General features: G+C 48.1%; 2 protein-coding genes across 2 annotated transcripts in view; both read left to right on the top strand.

Moving 5' to 3' along the window:
* Positions 1–6368, top strand: part of S100A11 (S100 calcium binding protein A11) — a 7018-nt gene extending 650 nt beyond the window's left edge. Inside the window, exons 2-3 of the mRNA XM_005880629.2 lie at positions 4986–5138; positions 6060–6368. Of these exons, the coding sequence (XP_005880691.1) occupies positions 4986–5138; positions 6060–6212 (306 nt within the window). The 3' untranslated portion in view covers positions 6213–6368. The remainder of the gene's footprint in view (positions 1–4985; positions 5139–6059) is intronic.
* Positions 6369–15535: 9167 nt separating this feature from the next.
* The window catches only part of S100A10 (S100 calcium binding protein A10), a 13540-nt gene continuing 10801 nt past the window's right edge, over positions 15536–18274 (top strand). Inside the window, exon 1 of the mRNA XM_014528649.1 lies at positions 15536–15542. The gene's annotated coding sequence lies outside the window, so the exon portion shown is untranslated. The remainder of the gene's footprint in view (positions 15543–18274) is intronic.

The following is an 18274-nucleotide window of genomic DNA, read 5'->3' as shown; positions in this document are numbered from 1 at the left end:
GAGGCCTGGGGGAGCCGCCCCTCCCCGCCTCATTGTTCCCGCAGCCCCGGGCTCGGAGGAGGGATGAAGGCCAGTCAAAGGGAAGCGGGCTCGCGGCGGCTTCATTAACGGCGGCCTTTCAGCGACGCGCATATCAGAGACAGGCCTTTTCAGAGGTGCTAATTAGCAATTTGGAGCCTTCCCCCCTCTGGAGAGGAGCCTTCAATCTAACAAGTGGGAACAGCGCTGCGCCCCGTTTTCCTTGCATTGAACATTTATTGTTTCCCATTCTCCCTCTCCTTCTCTTCCCCCGCCCAACCCGCCGCATTGTCCAGCTCATCGCCACCAGATAAGGCTGATGGGGGGAGGGGTAGCATCATTAATCACTCTTAATTCTTTGCTAATGATAACTTTCTCTCTCGCACTGAGAGAAGTTAATCTTTCTTAGATGCTGAGAGAAAGAGGAGAGCTGGGACCGGGTGCGGGTGAACACGGAAGGGTGGAGATGACAAAAAAGACTATAATCCCCTTCCCCCACCCAATTCCCCAATTTTCCCTCCTAACTTGTGTCATTACAATTCGATACGCTCATTCTTTCAGTCCCCTCTACCCTGCAGCAGCCTTTCTCAGCCGATAGAAATTGAACTTACTCTTAAAAGTTCAGCTCAGATGCCACCTCCTCTGTGAAGCCAACCCTGATTGTCCTGTCCAGCCAGAATTTCCCTCCCTCCTCCTTCTGAAATATCATAGCACTTCACACACCACTCTTATGGTGAATTCTGCCCATGTTATGGTTGTTTACAACTCCAGTGTAGAGACCACAAAATCTGAAATATTTAGATCGGTGGTTCTCAACCTTCCTAATGCCGCGACCCTTTAATACAGTTCCTCATGTTGTGGTGACCCCCAACCATAAAATTATTTTTGTTGCTACTTCATAACTGTAATTTTGCTACTGTTATGAATCGTAATGTAAATATCTGATATGCAGGATGTATTTTCATTGTTACAAATTGAACATAATTAAAGCATAGTGATTAATCACAAAAACAATATGTAATTATATATGTGTTTTCCGATGGTCTTAGGCGACCCCTGTGAAAGGGTCGTTCGACCCCCAAAGGGGTCGCGACCCACAGGTTGAGAACCGCTGGCTTAGCGGGATAACGTTCATGACACCCCACATCAGCAGAGCACAGTGTACAAGGCACATTCCGTGTAATCCACAGCAACACCGCAAGTAGTCATTCACATTCTATAACACTCCCCATTTAAAGAGCCCTTTTGTATTTATTATCTCCTTAATTATTATCCCCATTTCACACCTGAGAAAACTACAGCTCGGAATTAGGCAACAGTTCCTCTAATAGGAGAGAGGGCTGGAACTCAAAGCCAGGCCTTCAGGCTGCGCCCGTGCTTAACTGCAGTGGTTTGGGGTTTGGAGTTTTGTTGTTGAACTGTTCCCGGTTTAGAGAGAAGTTGAAGAGCAAGGTGCTCCACTCGGCACACATCCCCGCGCTGTTAACTGTCCTCGGTGCCGCCACCCCCACCCTCCCCGCCTCCCCGCTTCCAGGGAGCTCCTGCTCCACAGTGTGGGCCACACCCCACGCTGCACGATGTTAAACGGCATCTTTCCGGGTATCCAGCCTGAATGAGCAGCATGAGTTCCTCCACCCACGGATATGGCCGGTACAACTTTTAATTCCAAAAAGTAAAAAAGCTTCAAGGTGCACAGGGCAAGGAGAGAGAGAGAGAGATGGTTTAAGGCTCAGATGGGTTTCCTGTGAGTTGTAAGGCGGACAAGTCCCCATCTGCACGGCGGCTCAGGCGCGGAGGGGCGGGGGTCCTGCTTGTGCTGCGGGTCGGCGCCGCCGGATCCCAGAGCCGGGAGCCACATTACAGACTGGGGTGGGGCTCTGTGGACCAGGAAGGGCTCATTTCAGAACAGTCGTCTGAGCCCTGGGAAAATCCAAGTTTCAGTAACTACAGGCAAAGGGCCAGGACAGAGACGGAAGCCAGCCCGTCCCCGGAGCAGAACCTCAGCCAAGAATGTGGAAGGAGCCCTGCCCAGCTAAGCCCCCCCCTTCCTTTTCTTCCCGCCCCCCCCCCCTTCTTTTAAGCACTCACTGCGCCACCTGTGTCCCCCTTAGCTCCTGCCATCCCCACCTTGAATTCTCTACCTTGCAATGAAGCCACCTCCAAAATCTGCTCCCCTTTGGTGCAGGAGTCAGCAAACTTCCACCCAGGGACCAAATGGGCTTTCTGGACTTGGCATTTTTAAATGGTTGAAAGGAAATCAAAGGAAGAATAATACTTTGTGACTTGTGAAAAGTATATGGAAATCAAACTTCAGCATCCACAAATCAAGTGTTATTGGCGCAGGGCCACACCCATTCATTATGAGTTGTCTCTGTGGTTGCCGGTCCGTTACAAAAGCAGAGTGACGAGCCACTATGGACCACACTGGCCTAAAATACTTATCATCTGGCCGTTTACAGAGCACATTGGCCAACCCCCTGCTCCAGTGTGTCAATCTGTGTCCCCACCTACTCTTTTCCTCTTCTCCTTTCCATGCAACAACGGACAAAGTCACATGGGAACTTGGAAAGGCAGAGCCAGCACCCGCAGGTGGTGAAAACTGGCGTGATGCCCTGGAGGAGGAAGGGGGGGGGTGCCACCGGGGGTCCTTGGAAGGAAAAGGGGGGTGTTGGTAAAGAATGAGAACCTCAGTACTGGAGTCTGCTTTCAAGTGTTAACTTCTTCACATTCCTTTATTTTTCTTCCTCAAATGTTGAGTGTTTAGTTTGCGTTGTTAAAATTCTTTCATTATCATAGTTTCCACCAAACACAACTCTGAGGTGCAGTGAGCTGTGTGGAGTGCTGGCCTTGGGGCAGGAGACCTGTTCTCCTCCCTTTCAGCAACTGCCCCACCCTGAGCATTGACTCCCAACACCCCTCCAGCTCTACAGATTTCACAATTCCATTTCAGTAATGTGATCGCTGTGTTTCTTGCGTTTGGTCTGGAAAATTACCTCTGGGGAGAAGGGAGGTTTCTCCCTGTGGCTGATAGCAAGTTTTCAAGAGGACAAAAATAGTCTAAATTACCGCAGTCAAGAACAATGTTCAGGGGGGGGAAAGTAAAGCAGAAGCCACTGTGAAACTGGAAAAGCAAAGCAATCTGATTTCCACAAGGAAACTGGGCAGAGAAAGCCTCTGTGGGCCTATGGAAAGGTCTCAAGGCCCTTGCCCCTTGGTCTGGAACCTTCTGCCCCATCTGGCACGCCCTCCTAGCCAATCCTGTTCCCAGCCAATCTTGTTCCCATCTGACACAGTAAGACAGTGCGATTTTGCTAGGAGTCCTGATAAGAAAAGCTGGTATGCAAACACATGTTTCTAGGCTATGCTATTTTGTTTCTCCCCCAAACCCTGAACCTACCAACACTTTTCTCTCCTTAAGAAAAAGTTCCAACAATGTGACCGTTGGGAAAGAGTCCGCCTCTGGAAGGGCTTCATAGATTCTCCCAGACGCAGTGAGCAGCAGGCACCTGGCTGGGCTGGTAAAGCACCTACTAGCAGAGAGACTGGGAAGGGCACAGCCTACAGGAAGGAGGGAGGGAGACCCTCAGCCACACAGCCTCGGGGCTCTGATCAGTCTTTAGCTCATTAATTATGGGGCCTGAAAGCCTCCACCTCCCGGCTCCAGGAAGTACAACTCAAGAAAAGTCACCACCCACACCTAGACCATTGTTAATGCCCCAGATAAAGCCTCAGAGGAAGGGTGTGGCCCGCAAGTGTTCCAGAAAGTCTGCAGTTGCTGCTCGTATCCACCAGGGGGAGCCCAGCAGTTCCTCACTTCTGGAGGTGCCCAGGGGCACACTCAGCAGGACAGAATTTACTTGAAGATTTCTCTTGAAGGGAAGCAGAGCCCAGCACAGGCTTTGAATCTCCTGCTCCTGGTGCAACCACAGCCGTGGTTCAGCTCTGTAGAAGGCATGAGGACTGTGTGAGTAGCCATCTGAGAGCCCCCATACCAACCTTCCTGGTTTGAAGTAACCAGAGAAGTCCTACCAGTCATTCCTGTGGGAATTCATGACATCTGCAAGTAGAAGGAGCAAAGGCTGAGGACTGCAGAAAGGATCTGGAGGGCAAGATTCCAGGGATGACTCTGCTATGCCCTTCTCATGCCTCCATGTCCTCACATGTAAAATACACGGTTGCTGCCCAGCCGGAGTGGCTCAGTTGGTTGAGCATCATCCTGTGCAAAAGGATGCCAGCGGATTCCCAGTCAGGGCACATGGTTCAATCCCCAGTGGGGGCACATATAGAAGGCAACCAATCGATGTTTCTTCTTCTCTCTCCCTCCCTTCCCTCCAACCTTCCTCTCTCTAAGCATGTCCTCAGGTAAGGATTAAAAATAATAATAATAAATAAAATAAAATATGAAAGATGCTTTTGAACATCAAAAAAATTCTCAGATCTCTCACCCCATACACAGTAATAGCTTTTAGTTTTCATCTAGAAATGCATGAGTCCCAGGAACTCAGTATTGCTTTACAAAGAACTGCCATTTCATTCATCCTAGTAGACTCTCGATACCCTGGAAAACAGGAAATTTTTAAATCTGTACACAATGCTTGATATGCACATGAATTTGTAGATGTATAGTTATACATATATTTACCCACGTGTTCCAAAAATACCAGTAGACCCTGTCACCCTTACTCTCATCTTGGCAGCCTACTGCTTTCAAACTTACCCACATGCTCCATACTTCCTCTCACTGTATTTCTCCTGGAATAACCATGATGCGATGTGGGTGGGAAGCTCACAGGATGTGACTTTCTGTGCTTGTCTTAGGCCCTCGGCCCCCTAAAAAATGACCCAGTCCTTTAGGAACTGCTCTGACCCAAAATGAAGAGATGAGATTCTCTGGAGTGTTCTCTAGCTTCCGGTCCTTGATACGTTGCCCTTGTCTGAGCCCTGAATTTTTTGTTTTTTCTCCCAAGGCAAAAATGTCCAGCCCTACAGAGACCGAGCGGTGCATCGAGTCTCTGATTGCTGTTTTCCAGAGGTACGCTGGAAAGGACAGTAACAGCTTCACACTCTCCAAGACGGAGTTCCTAACCTTCATGAACACGGAACTGGCTGCCTTCACAAAGGTACTGGTCCCAGCCCTCACACCCCCCCCCCCCCCAGCTACCCACAGCAGGAAACAAGCCTGCAGACTGGCCAGGAAGGAAGCAGACTGGCCAGCAGCTAACCCCCACCCCACACTCCTGTCTCCTTTTCATTCACTCCAAGCTGGCGGTCCACATAGCAGCCTAGGCTGAGCTCCTAGGCATCAGAGTGAGCTCAGAATGACTAGTAAAGGATCTCCTCTCTCTTTTTCTTTGAATAAGATGTGTTTTCAAGATCAAAGTTATCAAATTACCTGACATAGGGAGAGCTTCCCTACAATTTAGGGAAAAGAGCTGACAAAAATGGTAAATGGCCTAATGGGAAAGATTTCTAATTTTATTCCTCTACCCCAAAGCCTCTAGGGCAGTCCTGTCCAATGGAACCTTCTCAAATGATTTTTAGAAAAAAGTTATATATCTGCACTATCTGATATAGTAGCCACTGGCCACATGTGCCTGTTGACTTTCTAATGTAGTTCCTTTAAGTAGCCATATGGAACCAGTGGCTATAAGTGTGTGCATGTGTTGGGGGTTTGGATGAGTGGGAGATAAGGCTGATAGGGCATCCCATTTTCACTTCAAATCACTCGACTTTTATAGAGTTTGTATATTGGAGTTGCATGGAACACTTGGGGGGGGGAAAGTGTTCCACTGTTTTTACAAAATTGAATAACCCCTAATTGTCACATAAAGTCCCCTGAACTAGGAACCAGAAAACCTGGGTTCAAGTCTCAGGTCTTCCCCTTAGCCAGGTCACTTTACCTTTGATTTCTGTGTCTGGGTATTGGGAATACTAGAGCCCCTACTTTTGCAAGAATAAAATGTTGGCAACATATTTGAAAGCATTTTAGAAAGAACAATATAGAGGTACTATGAACATTATTGTTATTATTGCCTCTGCAGAACCAGAAGGACCCCGGTGTCCTTGACCGCATGATGAAGAAATTGGACCTCAACTCTGATGGGCAGCTAGATTTCCAAGAATTTCTTAACCTTGTCGGCGGCTTGGCATTAGCTTGCCATGATACCTTTAAGCGTTCCCAGAAGTTTGTCTGAAGAACCCTTGGAGCTGGCCTCCAGCCCCAGCCCCTTTCCTTCAAGTTTCCCAATCATCCTTTTCTCACAGACCACACACACCCTGAGCCCAGCGTACCTGCCACCCCATGCAGGCCGTTCCTGCTGGTAGTAATAAAACATTTTTTTAAACACACACTGGAGAGTCAGTAAGTTTGTGTAAGGGAGGGAGAAGGGTGGGAGGAATGTAAATTGAATTGATTAAAGCAGTTACTGGAAACAGCACAGTAAATAGTAAAAATGCATCTTGGCTTTAAATTACTCAGATTGATGGAGAGTTGTCACTTGTCATCACTCACTCATTAAATATCTACCCCTACTACAGGCATTGACATAGGCTCGGGATACAGTCAGCAAGACAGACAAGCTCCCACCTTCACTGAGCTTACTTTCTCAATGGGGGAGGGAGGACTGAATGAATAAGCCCATGGACACAGACAATAGTGTGGCAAAGGCTTAGGAGGGGCAGGGGTGGGGAGGAGGCAGTCAATGGGGGAGAAAACAAAAACGAAGCGGACATCTGTAATTCTTTCAAGATGAATTTTAAAATAAAATGGGCTCACAGACAAACATTACACTGCACATGAGGGACCATCAGTATATGCAACAGATGAGAGACTTTGCACCCAGGTAACAAGAAAGAGCAATTTGCAATGGACTTTAATGTATCTTTAAAACAGCGGTTCTCAACCTGTGGGTCGTGACCCCTTTGGCGGTCAAACGACCCTTTCACAGGGATCGCCTAAGACCATCCTGCATATCAGATATTTACATTACGATTCATAACAGTAGCAACATTACAGTTATGAAGTAGCAACGAAAATAATTTTATGGTTGGGTCACAACATGAGGAACTATTTAAAGGGCCAGAAGGTTGAGAACCACTGCTTTAAAATGTTCAGGTAAATAAAACAAGAAATAGGATACATAAAACAAGGACAGGAGTAGATGAAGAGAGAAAAAGAAGCAAATAGAGAATTTATAAATAAAATATACAGTCATACAAATATATAAAGGCTCATGAAGCTGGGCATTGCACCAACAGTTCTAGGCCCAGCTCCGGTGATGGCTGAGCGGATCTCTCCCGCCCACCTCACCTCGGGAAGACCTGGTGACTCACCTCCCTGCCCACCTCACAATGACCCTATTGTACTGGCCATGAACCTGGTGAGAGGTGTGTTGGGAATTGGAACAGAGATGGAGAGGACCACACCTGCGCAGCTGCTGCGATAAATCATGCTTTGTTTCTCTGCTCTCCCTAATCTCCTAAGTCTCCCCAGTCATCACCGAGCGCATTCTTGGATGACCACAGTCAAGACAGAAAACTCTGGGAGGGAAAAGCAAGTCTGCACTGGCTGGGAACTGGGTTCCGATAAATTCGAGCACCTGTATGAACAGGTAATCCCAGCCCTCACCCCACTTCTCTCTACTGAGACTGCAATCGAAGCAGAAGTGTTCCTGTCGCCAGATTCACATTTTATCCTTACAACGACTTAGTTGCAACATTATCATTAAACATGACCTGTGGCCTGGCCGGTGTGGCTCAGTGGTTGAGCGTAGACCTATGAACCAGCAGGTCATGGTTCTATTCCCAGTCAGAGTACATGCCTGGGTTGCATCTCAATCCCCAGTAGGGGGCGTGCAGGAGGCAGCCAATTAATGGTTTACTCTTCCAGTAGGGGGCGTGCAGGAGGCAGCCAATTAATGTTTTACTCTTACATCGATGTTTCTCTCCCTCTCCCTTCTTCTCTCTCTCTAAAAATCAATAAAAATATTAAATAAAAAAAAAAAGAAACATGACCTGTGGAGTCACTGGTAAGAATGCAAAACAGAAGAGACCAAGATGGCGGCATAGGTAAACACCGCAGACTGCTGCCGCAAACAACCACTTCAAAAATACAACTAAAAGACCTCGCTAGAAGTACTCTTACTTTACTCAAGAGTTACTTAGGTCAGGTAGCTTTGGCTGGGAGTTCTAGAAGGATGGAGCACAGGGCCTTCCACAGGAGGAGGCCTGGCGAGGAGAACACCCGCGCAGTCGGACAGAGGCCAGAGGCCGCAGCGCCTGGAGCTGTGCAGGAAGCAGAGGCACAGGCTATGCTCCGCAGCAGGGACCTTGGGATTGCACAGAGCAACGTACTTACACCTCCCATCAAAGAAGACAGAGGAGGAAAGATGTGATCAATCCCCTCCTACCGCCTCTACAAATGTGCTGAGCACCTGCTGCTGGAACTGTAAGGTGAGCTGCAGAGCCTCACCACATACAGCATGCAATGCCTTGGCAGGGATGTGTTTACATTCCTTTCACTAACATTAAAACTACGCTGAAATCACACAGTACCTGTGTTGAAATCTAATTTGGTCATTTGAAGTGCATAGGCTTCACAATCTTTCTTACTGAAACTGAAAATAATTACAGGTTGAAAATTTCTTTCCATAATCATCTTCACAATCTTGAACACATTTGATGGTCCTGCAAAAAGAGTATATAAAACCAAATCCAAAAATTAACTCAAGATGGATCATAGACCCAAACATAAGAGCTAACACTATAAAACTCTTTAAAAACATATAGGAGTAACCTGGCCCATGACTAAGCAGTTGAAAGTCGACCCAGGAACCAAGAGATCAGGGGTTCAATTCCTGGTCAGGGCGCCATGCCTGGGTTGCATCTCAATCCCCAGTAGGGGGCGTGCAGGAGGCAGCCAATTAATGTTTTACTCTTACATCGATGTTTCTCTCCCTCTCCCTTCTTCTCTCTCTCTAAAAATCAGTAAAAATATTTTAAAAAAATAAAATAAGAAACATGACCTGTGGAGTCACTGGTAAGAATGTAAAACAAAGACAAGGATCCGGGAACATTATAAATCTAGCCCATAAAGAGATGAACTGGCAGAGGAAGAAACCCAAATGTGAAAGATGGGTAAGGTATAAAAATTAATACCAACTGGGCAGCAGAGGTTGCTTCCGAAATGCTAGCTCACCCTGTCCTCCTTTCCTCACTACTAAACCTCCTCAACTCCTTGCAGTCCGGCAGCTTTCTCCTCCCCATGGTGAAGATGGCTTTCCCAGCGTCACACAAGTCCTTGCCATATTAGCAAATCCAATAACCTGGTCGCCACCCTCAAAGTCCTTGGGCCACAGCACTGCCAACAGTGGACTGCACCCATGCATGCCTCCTGAAGTCATCTCTCTCCTGGATTCTCACCACACCACAGAGTCTTCTTCCCCTGGTCTTAGCAAGCCTGGATTCTGGTCCTCAACCTACCACATGCCAGTGTGTGATCTCGGCATGAGACAGATCAACAGGAGAAAATAACCAAATTTATTATGAACATACATACGGGGGTTCCCTAAGAATATGAGACAGATGGAGCAGTTAAGGCTTATATGCCATCTTGAGCTAAGGAGAAGGGGAGAGGTAGTGGTTTAAAACTTCAAAGGGCAGAAAGGGAATACACACGGAGATGGAAAAGTAAATGTTTGGTAAACAAATGTTTGCTGGGCCATCTTTAACAAGGAACACAGAGAAGACTGTGATCAAACAGACCTTGCCAGGTTCCTCCCTGTCTATTTTTTTTTAATGATGTTTACTTTGAATTTATATTAGTTCACACAAACACTCCATCCATGCTTTTGTTCCGGCCCTCCGGTCCAGTTTAAGAACCCATTGTGGCCCTCGAGTCAAAAAGTTTGCCCACCCCTGCCCTAGTCCATATTAAACTATAGTTATCTATGACAGCGGTTCTCAACCTGTGGGTCGCGACCATCGGAAAACACATATAGCATATCAGATATTTACATTACGATTCATAACAGTAGCAAAATTACAGTTATGAAGTAGCAACGAAAATAATTTTATGGTTGGGGGTCACCACAACATGAGGAACTGTATTAAAGGGTCGCAGCATTAGGAAGGTTGAGAACCACTGATCTATGATGAAAGCTCCCTTAATGATTTTCCCTGAGCCTTTCTTTTCTTAAAAATAACCAGCTTAGCCAGACTAGCATGGCTCAATGGTTGAGCGTAGATCTATGAGCGTCACGATTCAATTCCCAGTCAGGGCACATGCCCGGGTTGCGGGCTCGATCCCCAGTGTGGGAGGTGCAGGAGGCAGCCAATCAATGATTCTCTCTCATCATTGATGTTTCTATCTCTCCCTCCCTCTCTGAAATCAATAAAAATATATTTTTTAAAAATAACCAGCTTAAAGTAACCAATACCCCAAAAGGCATATTTCGAGTAAAACTCTGCTTTCCCCTCAATGCCAAGACAAATCTCCGGCCCCAAGGAACTACACGCATTGAGGAGAGAAATAAGAGGCTGCCCAATCTGCGAGAGGAGAGGTCCCGGCCTCCCTTCACTGCCTTCTATTACAGCCTGACTCCTCGCCTGGAAAGGGAATTCCTCCAGCACAAGGAGTGTGTCGCCTTCCTCTGTGAGTTCCCTGGGGCAGCCAGCCCCGCAGCTGCGCGCAGCTTCCAAAATCCCAGTCTGCTGCTCTCCTCACTAGATGGCTGAGCCTGGCTGGGAAGCGCTGCTGGAACCAGGCCTCCTGCCAGGATCCCAGCCTGACCACAACGCACGTGCTGGGAGCCACTCAGGGAGGCAGTGACCACTGGGAGAGCCAGTGTCTGCACACTCTCCCCTGCAGGTCACCCTGCCGGGGGTGGGACCAGCTAAGACTAATCACAAAGCAGATCGTTTCCACCTAGAAATGCCCCGCCAGCAGCTTGTTCAGCTCCCTCCTTCCCAGGCCAGTGTCTCCCCTCCCTGCGCTGGGCAGGCACCACGATGCTGCAGGTGCCCCGGCTGCTAATTCCAGGTGGTTGTGCCCCTTCCTCTCCCTCGGGCCCCGCAGCTCAGGATTGGCGCCCTGGGGACTCTTCCTGCAGGTTTCTCTCAGATCTGTACCGTCCTGCCCACTCCGACCAGCATCTTCCCAGTCCAGGCCCGCATCATCGCCAGCCTCGCCTCCTTCACCTCCTGGCCCGCATTTTCTCCCACCTGCAGTTGGTGGTTCTTAATCATGCTGACATTGAAGTCGGTAGCCTGGAATTCAAAAACATCCATCACCTAGCCTTTATCACTCACCCACACCCCTTTTCTAGCAAACCCCACTGCAAAGCTACTCGCCATGCAGCCACCAGAGGGCCCCACAGCACTAGCTAGGAAGTGAGGACACACCCTCTCCCAGTACAGGGCGCCTCACAGCAGCTTCCAGCCAGGAAACAGGACTCCAGGGAACCCCAGAGCTGCTGGCTAACATTGTTGAGGAAATCAGTTCAAACCAAGCAGCCGGCCTTTCACAAGGGGGCTGAGTCATAGGCTCCATGGAGTCACATTTCTGTGGATCTGAGCCCTCCCCGGCCACATTCTAACATCAAAGCACATAGAGTATCTGTGGCTTAAATAACTTGCCCTTTCATGCAGCCCACAGAATTTCTGCCTGGAACACCACTTGTTCTCAAGTTGTCATAAAGAAAAGGGAACCGCACGTTGGCCTGGCCGACCACAGCCCATGGTGGGGGGCAGGTCTTGTCTTGCAGAGTTCTCCCACAACACCAAGCATTCCTGGGGTTCAGACAATCTGGTGTTCTGTTCTGGCCTAATTACTTATTACCTCAAGGGACACGATCTTGTTTGCTTCCTTCTAGGAAGAGGCCTGGGAAACGAGGGTTCCTTGTGACTAGAAAGTGGAAGAGGAGCGCTAAAATTCCCAGTTTTTGCTTTGTCGGCCACCCCAACTCATAACATAGGCAGACTCAGTAACTTATGGCTGATTTTCATTAAGGTTTTGCTTGTCTCTTTTTTGAGTGTTTATTGGCTGGATATATTTGGGGAAATATTTTAAAATTATTAGAAGACCTTGAGGGGTTGGTTCCTATCTTCAGGATAGCCCCACATAAATCACTTCCTGTGACCCCCATAATAACCTGCCCCCAGCATAGGAATTTGAAACCCCCTCTGTGGCCAAGGGCACAGAAGGAGCAGAGACTTATTTGCCCCTGACACAAAGCAATCGTGCAGCGGAGCCGGCATTCAACACAGCCTGTCTGGCTCCAACCACCCCCCACTTATTAATAGTCATGATAGTTAACATGAGTGGGGCACTTACTCTGTGCCGGGCACTCTGCTAAGATTTACATGCATTTTCTCATTTTATATTCACAATGTCCTTATGAGGCAGGAACTACTATCAAGTCCATTTTCCAGATGAGAAAACTGAGGTTTGGAAAGGTTAGATGACACGTCCAAAATAGCCTTCAAATGCCGGAGAACACAGGACTCACTCCCAAGCCTATGCTCTTCCCCACTATTATGCAGCGTACCGCCTCTCCCACCTCCTCTCATGTCACCTCCCCTGTGCTCACCAGGCTGCAGGCACACTGGTGGCTTTTCAATTCCCCTCTCGGATCAGGCCCCTCCTGGCCTCCCAGCCTCCCAGCCTCTGCAGGTGCTTTCCCTCCACCAGAAAAGCTCCCTCCTCACTCCTGGCCTTGAAACCCTAGTTCCTCTTCTTCCTCTAAGTCTGGGCTTAAATGTCCCCTCCTCCGTGTAGCCTTCCCTGGCTTTCTCCTCTCTTTCCCTTCGATTCTTCTCTCATTCAGACCCTTGTTTTTCCCATCATGGATTTCCCACCATGTACTTTACTTGTCTGTCCCACTAGAATGTAAGGCTTCTGGGGGCAGAAATGTGTCTGTCTTGGTCATTAACATACCTCAGCACCCAGAACATGCCGGGTGTTAGTAGCACTCAATAAGTATTTGATAGATTATAATCATTGGAATTTGCAGCTCACCTAGAGACGAAAGCAGGTGATCTCCAACCCCAAGCTAAGAGTTCTCATGCCTTAAAAATAAAAATAAATTTTAAAAGGCTGCAGTCCTGCCTGGCTGACGTAGCTCAGTGGTTGAGCATCAACCAGGAGGTCACGGTTCGATTCCCAGTCAGGGCACATGCCCAGGTTGTGGGTTCGGTCCCCAGTGTGGGGCGTGCAGAAGGCAGCCGATCAACGATTCTCTCTCATCATTGATGTTTCTATCTCTCTCTCCCTCTTCTTTCCTCTCAGAAATCAATAAAAAAATATATATATTAAAAAAAATCAGGAGGACAGCCTAAGGCAGTGATGGCGAACCTATAACACGCGTGTCAGAGGTGACACGCAAACTCAAAAAAAAAAAAAAAAAGGCTGCAGTCCTTCAGCTTCCAATTCCAAGAGGTAAGTTAGTGGGGCCAGCACAGCTTTGGTGGAGCCCTCAGGTGCCTAGGGCCCAGAGGGAAGTCTGCTCAAAACTGCCCACAAATCACAGCCAGAGACCTTGCTCCGCCTCCTTAAAGCTTCTGCTGGGCAAAGTGAGGGACCCCCGCAGCTGAATCCTCTCTCCCTATCCTGCTGCCTGCGGGGCCCAGCCGGATGCCTTGATGGTCATTAGCTGGTTCCTTCTCTTTCTGGGCCCCAGCAGGTAGGGGTCTGTCTTTATTTTATCCATAAAGAGACTCAGGTCCACAGTGGGGAGACGGCGTGCCTGGAGCCACACAGCTGGTGAGTGGAGGAGTCACACACTCCCTCTCTACACTTCAGTGGCTCCTCGTCACCTTCAGAAACGAGCTCCAAGCTCCCTAGCCGAGTATATCCAGGGGCCCCAGGAAAGGCACCTCCTCTCAGGCTAAGCCTCATCCAAAGCCCTGAAGGACTCTGCTCTCTCCCCCTGAAGAACTGGGGCAGTTCCCAGAAAAGACACGCTCCCTCCCAACTCCATGCTCCGGCACATGCTCTCCTTCCTGTCTGCCCCCATAGAAAGGCTAATCCCTACTCGTCCTGTAAGATCCATATAAACAAGCAAACAAACAAAAAGATAGCCCCCAATAGGGATCTACCCTAAGAAAATAAACATGTGGGCAAAGGCATTTATTCAAAAGCAATCTTTTTATATCTAATTACTATCTATGACAGTAATAATGGTAATAACCTAAATGTTAAACAATGGGAAATGTTTAATAAATTATATTTCCCTATTTAGGGTGTACAAGTATAGCCACATGTGGGGGTTTGTTGCTTTGTTTTTGTTTGTTTGTTTGTTTTGCCAGCCAAAGCCTTATGCAGGCTACTATAAATCAGGGGCTCTCAACTGAAGTGCCATGGAGGACCGAGGTGACTCCCTACTAGCGCTCCTGAATTGTTGGAGAACTCTACCCTTTGCTACAGCTGTGATTCTCACGTGAACATAATGTCTGGGCAGACAGACTGCTGAGCTAGACTGCATGGCACAACGTGATACACATGAAGAAACTAAGAAACCGTATGCATTTGCCGGGACCTGTGAGCATATGTAAGAGAGGATGACCAGGGCAGTAAATCGTTCTACTCAAACAGTGTCACCATGCGCATGTGATCAGTAAAGTAGTATAACGGCTATTCGTGCAACTTAATCCTTTTGAGCATGCTGCCCAAAATACTTACATACAAAAGAAGGCCATTCTATGCATTAGAGTTATGCCGTAGCAGATAACCCCCCAAATCTGGGGTTCTTTCTCACCCGTGTAACTAGACCAATAGAGGTGATTCAGGAACCCAGGCTCTTCCACCCCTCGAGCCTCAGAGTCTGACAGATAGAACGAATGTGGAAAAGTCACCTCTTAATCACCTTGGCCTGCAAGGGACACATATCACTTCCAGTCCCATTTGCTGGTGACTAGTTCCAGTCCCACCTAAGGCGCAAGGGCTGCTAGGAACACATCCCCGGCTGAGCAGCCACTCCCCAGGGACACCTCTACACTGTGACGGGAAGAACACACATTTCTGGTGGACAAGCTCACCTCTTTGCTGCAACCACAAACCCAAAAGAAATGAAAACCACGGGGTTATGGGTTTTGCTGCTATGCCAAATGGAGAAGCGGGCCTCGTTCGTAGAACAATGCCTCCTGCTCCCGCGTTTTGTACACTGGGATGTACCACGGGCATGGTGGAGAATTTGAATGCCACTTCCTCTTTGTGCCATTTGGTCTGCTCCTCTCTGTGCATCTCTCCTTCACCACCTGCCACCCCAGAGCTGGGCAGCTCTGGCTCAGGTGCCGCCGGTCCCTGGTCTGATCAGCTGTCACCAGGGAAGCAGAGCTATCACGGTGTGCGTGTGGTTTACGAGGCACACAACTGCTTCCTGCAGAAAGAAGTGCCTGGGACCGCTTCTCCCACAGAGAGATTATAGGCATGGCAGGTACTTGGAGCTTTATGCACCTACCAGTACTGTTGTGTATTGGTTGAATATGACTTCAAATACACTTGTTTATGACTTAGGGGAAGTTTTACTGTACTTGTTTATGGCAAAGACAAAAAAAGTTATTTTGATATAAGAAGGAAGTCAGTCATGCCTCGATGTCATCATTCTTCATCTGCTGTGATAAGCAGTCAGCAGCCTCGTTGCTAAGGGGCCCCATGAGATTATGATAAGAACCAGTAGAGAAGCAACATTGGCAAAGGGACATTTACACTATAAATATTGAGTTTTCCCTGGCCTGTGTGGCTCAGTTCGCTGAGCAACCCTGGTGCTGATTGAAAAGTTCAATTCCCGGCCAGGGCACATGCCCAGGTTGCTAGTTTGATCCCCAGTTGGGGTACATGTGGAGGTGACCTATCGAAGTTTCTCCCTCTCCCTTTCCCTCTCTCTCTCTAAAATCAATTTAAAAACACATAAAAATACTGAGAGTTTGTGACGACTATTTGAGATTTTCCCCACAGCAGCCTGTGAAAGAGATCACCCCCTACCACATAAACACACACATACACACTGGTATTTTCATTCCCTAGCAATGTGCTCTAGCAACACGTTGGGACTTTTGCCCTGGCAGGTTGGTCACTGATTCTCCTCTCGTAAAAAGGTACACCTTATATTCAATTTGGACTTCATTTCTTCACCTTCCCTTGCCTAGAACAACAGTGTGTTTAATTTGTGATTTGTTTGGAGTTTGGGGCTTATCTATCTATCTATATAAAAGTCCGACCATCCGACTGGTAGCCATGACATGCAATGACCACCAGGGGCAGATGCTCTGATCCATAGCTATGACACTCACTGACCACCAGGGGGCAGATGCTCAATGCAGAAGCTGCTGAGCTGTAGTGACTTGGCAGCTGCAGTTCTCGGGCGACACACCGGGAACCAGAGAGGAGGGAGCCCAATTCCGGTGTGCATCACCCGAGAACCACCCTCTCGCAATCTGGGACCCCCTCAGGGGATGTCGGAGAGCTGGTTTCGGCCTGATCCCTGCAGGCCAGGCTGAGGGACCCCACTGGTGCAAAAATCCGTGCACCGGGCCTCTACTTAAGAGATATTATCCTTTATGCTATTGGTTTGTAAAATTATTATAATTCCCATGGCAAACCTGTGCTAAATAAATTACTGGCAGAGACAGAATTTTCGCTGCCTCCACATAAAAAAAAAGTACATAAAGTGATCAAAAGCTGCATGAGGGTAGGAATAGGGTCCATACTGCTGACCATTTTCACCACTGTATCCTCAGCACTTAGCAGTGTTTCAGAAACTCAGGTCCCTTCCATCTTGTAGCACCAAAGCCACTAGGGCCTGGGAGTATGGCTAGAAGGCTGGAAAAGACAGAGAGACCTCAGTGTAGTTGAATCATTATTTGTTGAATGAAAAGAAGAAGAAAAAAAAGAATGAGCTCTAGCCGGTTTGGCTCAGTGGATAGAGCACTGGCCCCCAGACTGATGGGTCCTGGGTTCAATTCTGGTCAAGGGCACGTACCTCAGTTGCAGGCTCATCCCTTGCCCTGGAAAGGGTGAGTGCCGAAGGCAACCAATCAATGTGTCTCTCTCACACTGATGTTTCTCTCTCTTTCTGTCTCTTCTCCTCCCTTCCACTCTCTCTAAAAATCAATGGAAAAATATCCTCAGGTGAGGATTAACCAAAAAAAAAAAAAAGAGTAAATGAATGAACATTCATACATACTATTTAATGGCATGAAAATAGTCAAGATAAAGTATTATGAGACAAAATAAAATAGAATACATAATTTTAAAATCAGTGTGATCACAATTTAAGAGTCACTTAAGTGGATAGAGCATTGGCCTGAGGGCTGAAGGGTCCCGGGTTTGATTCCGGTCATAAGCAACCTGGTAGCCATGACACGCAATGACATAGGCCGATGCTCAAACCATTGAGCCACACGGGCGGGGCTCCTATAGTGTTCTTTACCATTCACTGAACTCATGGATTTTAATTGTTTCACCAAGACTTGAAGCTCTTTGAGAGGAGTGACTGAATCCCAAGGGCCCAGCACATACTAAGCATTCCAAAGGTTTGTGAATCAAATGAAGAAATAAAACAAGGCCTATTCAGACTCAGGCGTTCTTATTCTAACTCCGGCTGCATTTTCCCTGGAACTAAAGGGATCCAGGACTCTCTCCACTCTTGACTGTAACCTGGGGCCTGGAAAGAACTCGGAAGCAACGGGAAGATTTGGAAGAACTGCTCCCCAGAACAGTCGGCACCAGGGCTGCAGGAATGAGAGTTGTGATCCAAGTGGGGATTTCCTGGCAAGAAAGAGCCCAGATGAGTCACATCGTAGCGCTTGAAGGGTTCCCTGAGTCTGCTCATTCCTTTGGGATCACTCACTCCTCCCAGGGCCTCCCTGGGGGACAAAGGAAAACCCAGGCCTGAACACTGGGCCCTTTTCCTCCAACAGCTGCGAGTAGTTTGCCTTTCACCCTAAACCACAAAATAAATGGAAGGGGGAGGGATATGCATCCGCTAGGAAACACTTAGGCTTTTCGCTAAATTTCTTCCAGAAATTTCTTCCAAAGGGCGCTGAGGACCTAACAGGCCAGATGCAGGACAAAAAGGAAGCTTTGAAACAGGTCTTAGCGGTATCAACAACTGTAGCTGAACTATCGACCCAGAGAAGCCAGACACGCTAAAAGGAATAAATCCCTCCCCACAAAGGGTTTGTAAGGCCCCCGGAGCTGACCAGACCCACGGCACCCTCCCTCCCCCCCCGCGCGGGGCAGGCAGGGGGCTATGAGCTC

Source organism: Myotis brandtii, unplaced genomic scaffold (genome assembly GCF_000412655.1).
Source record: "Myotis brandtii unplaced genomic scaffold, ASM41265v1 scaffold643, whole genome shotgun sequence".
Taxonomy (NCBI): domain Eukaryota; kingdom Metazoa; phylum Chordata; class Mammalia; order Chiroptera; family Vespertilionidae; genus Myotis; species Myotis brandtii.
Note: the sequence above shows the minus strand (reverse complement) of the source record. Positions and strands in the feature narration are given on the sequence as shown.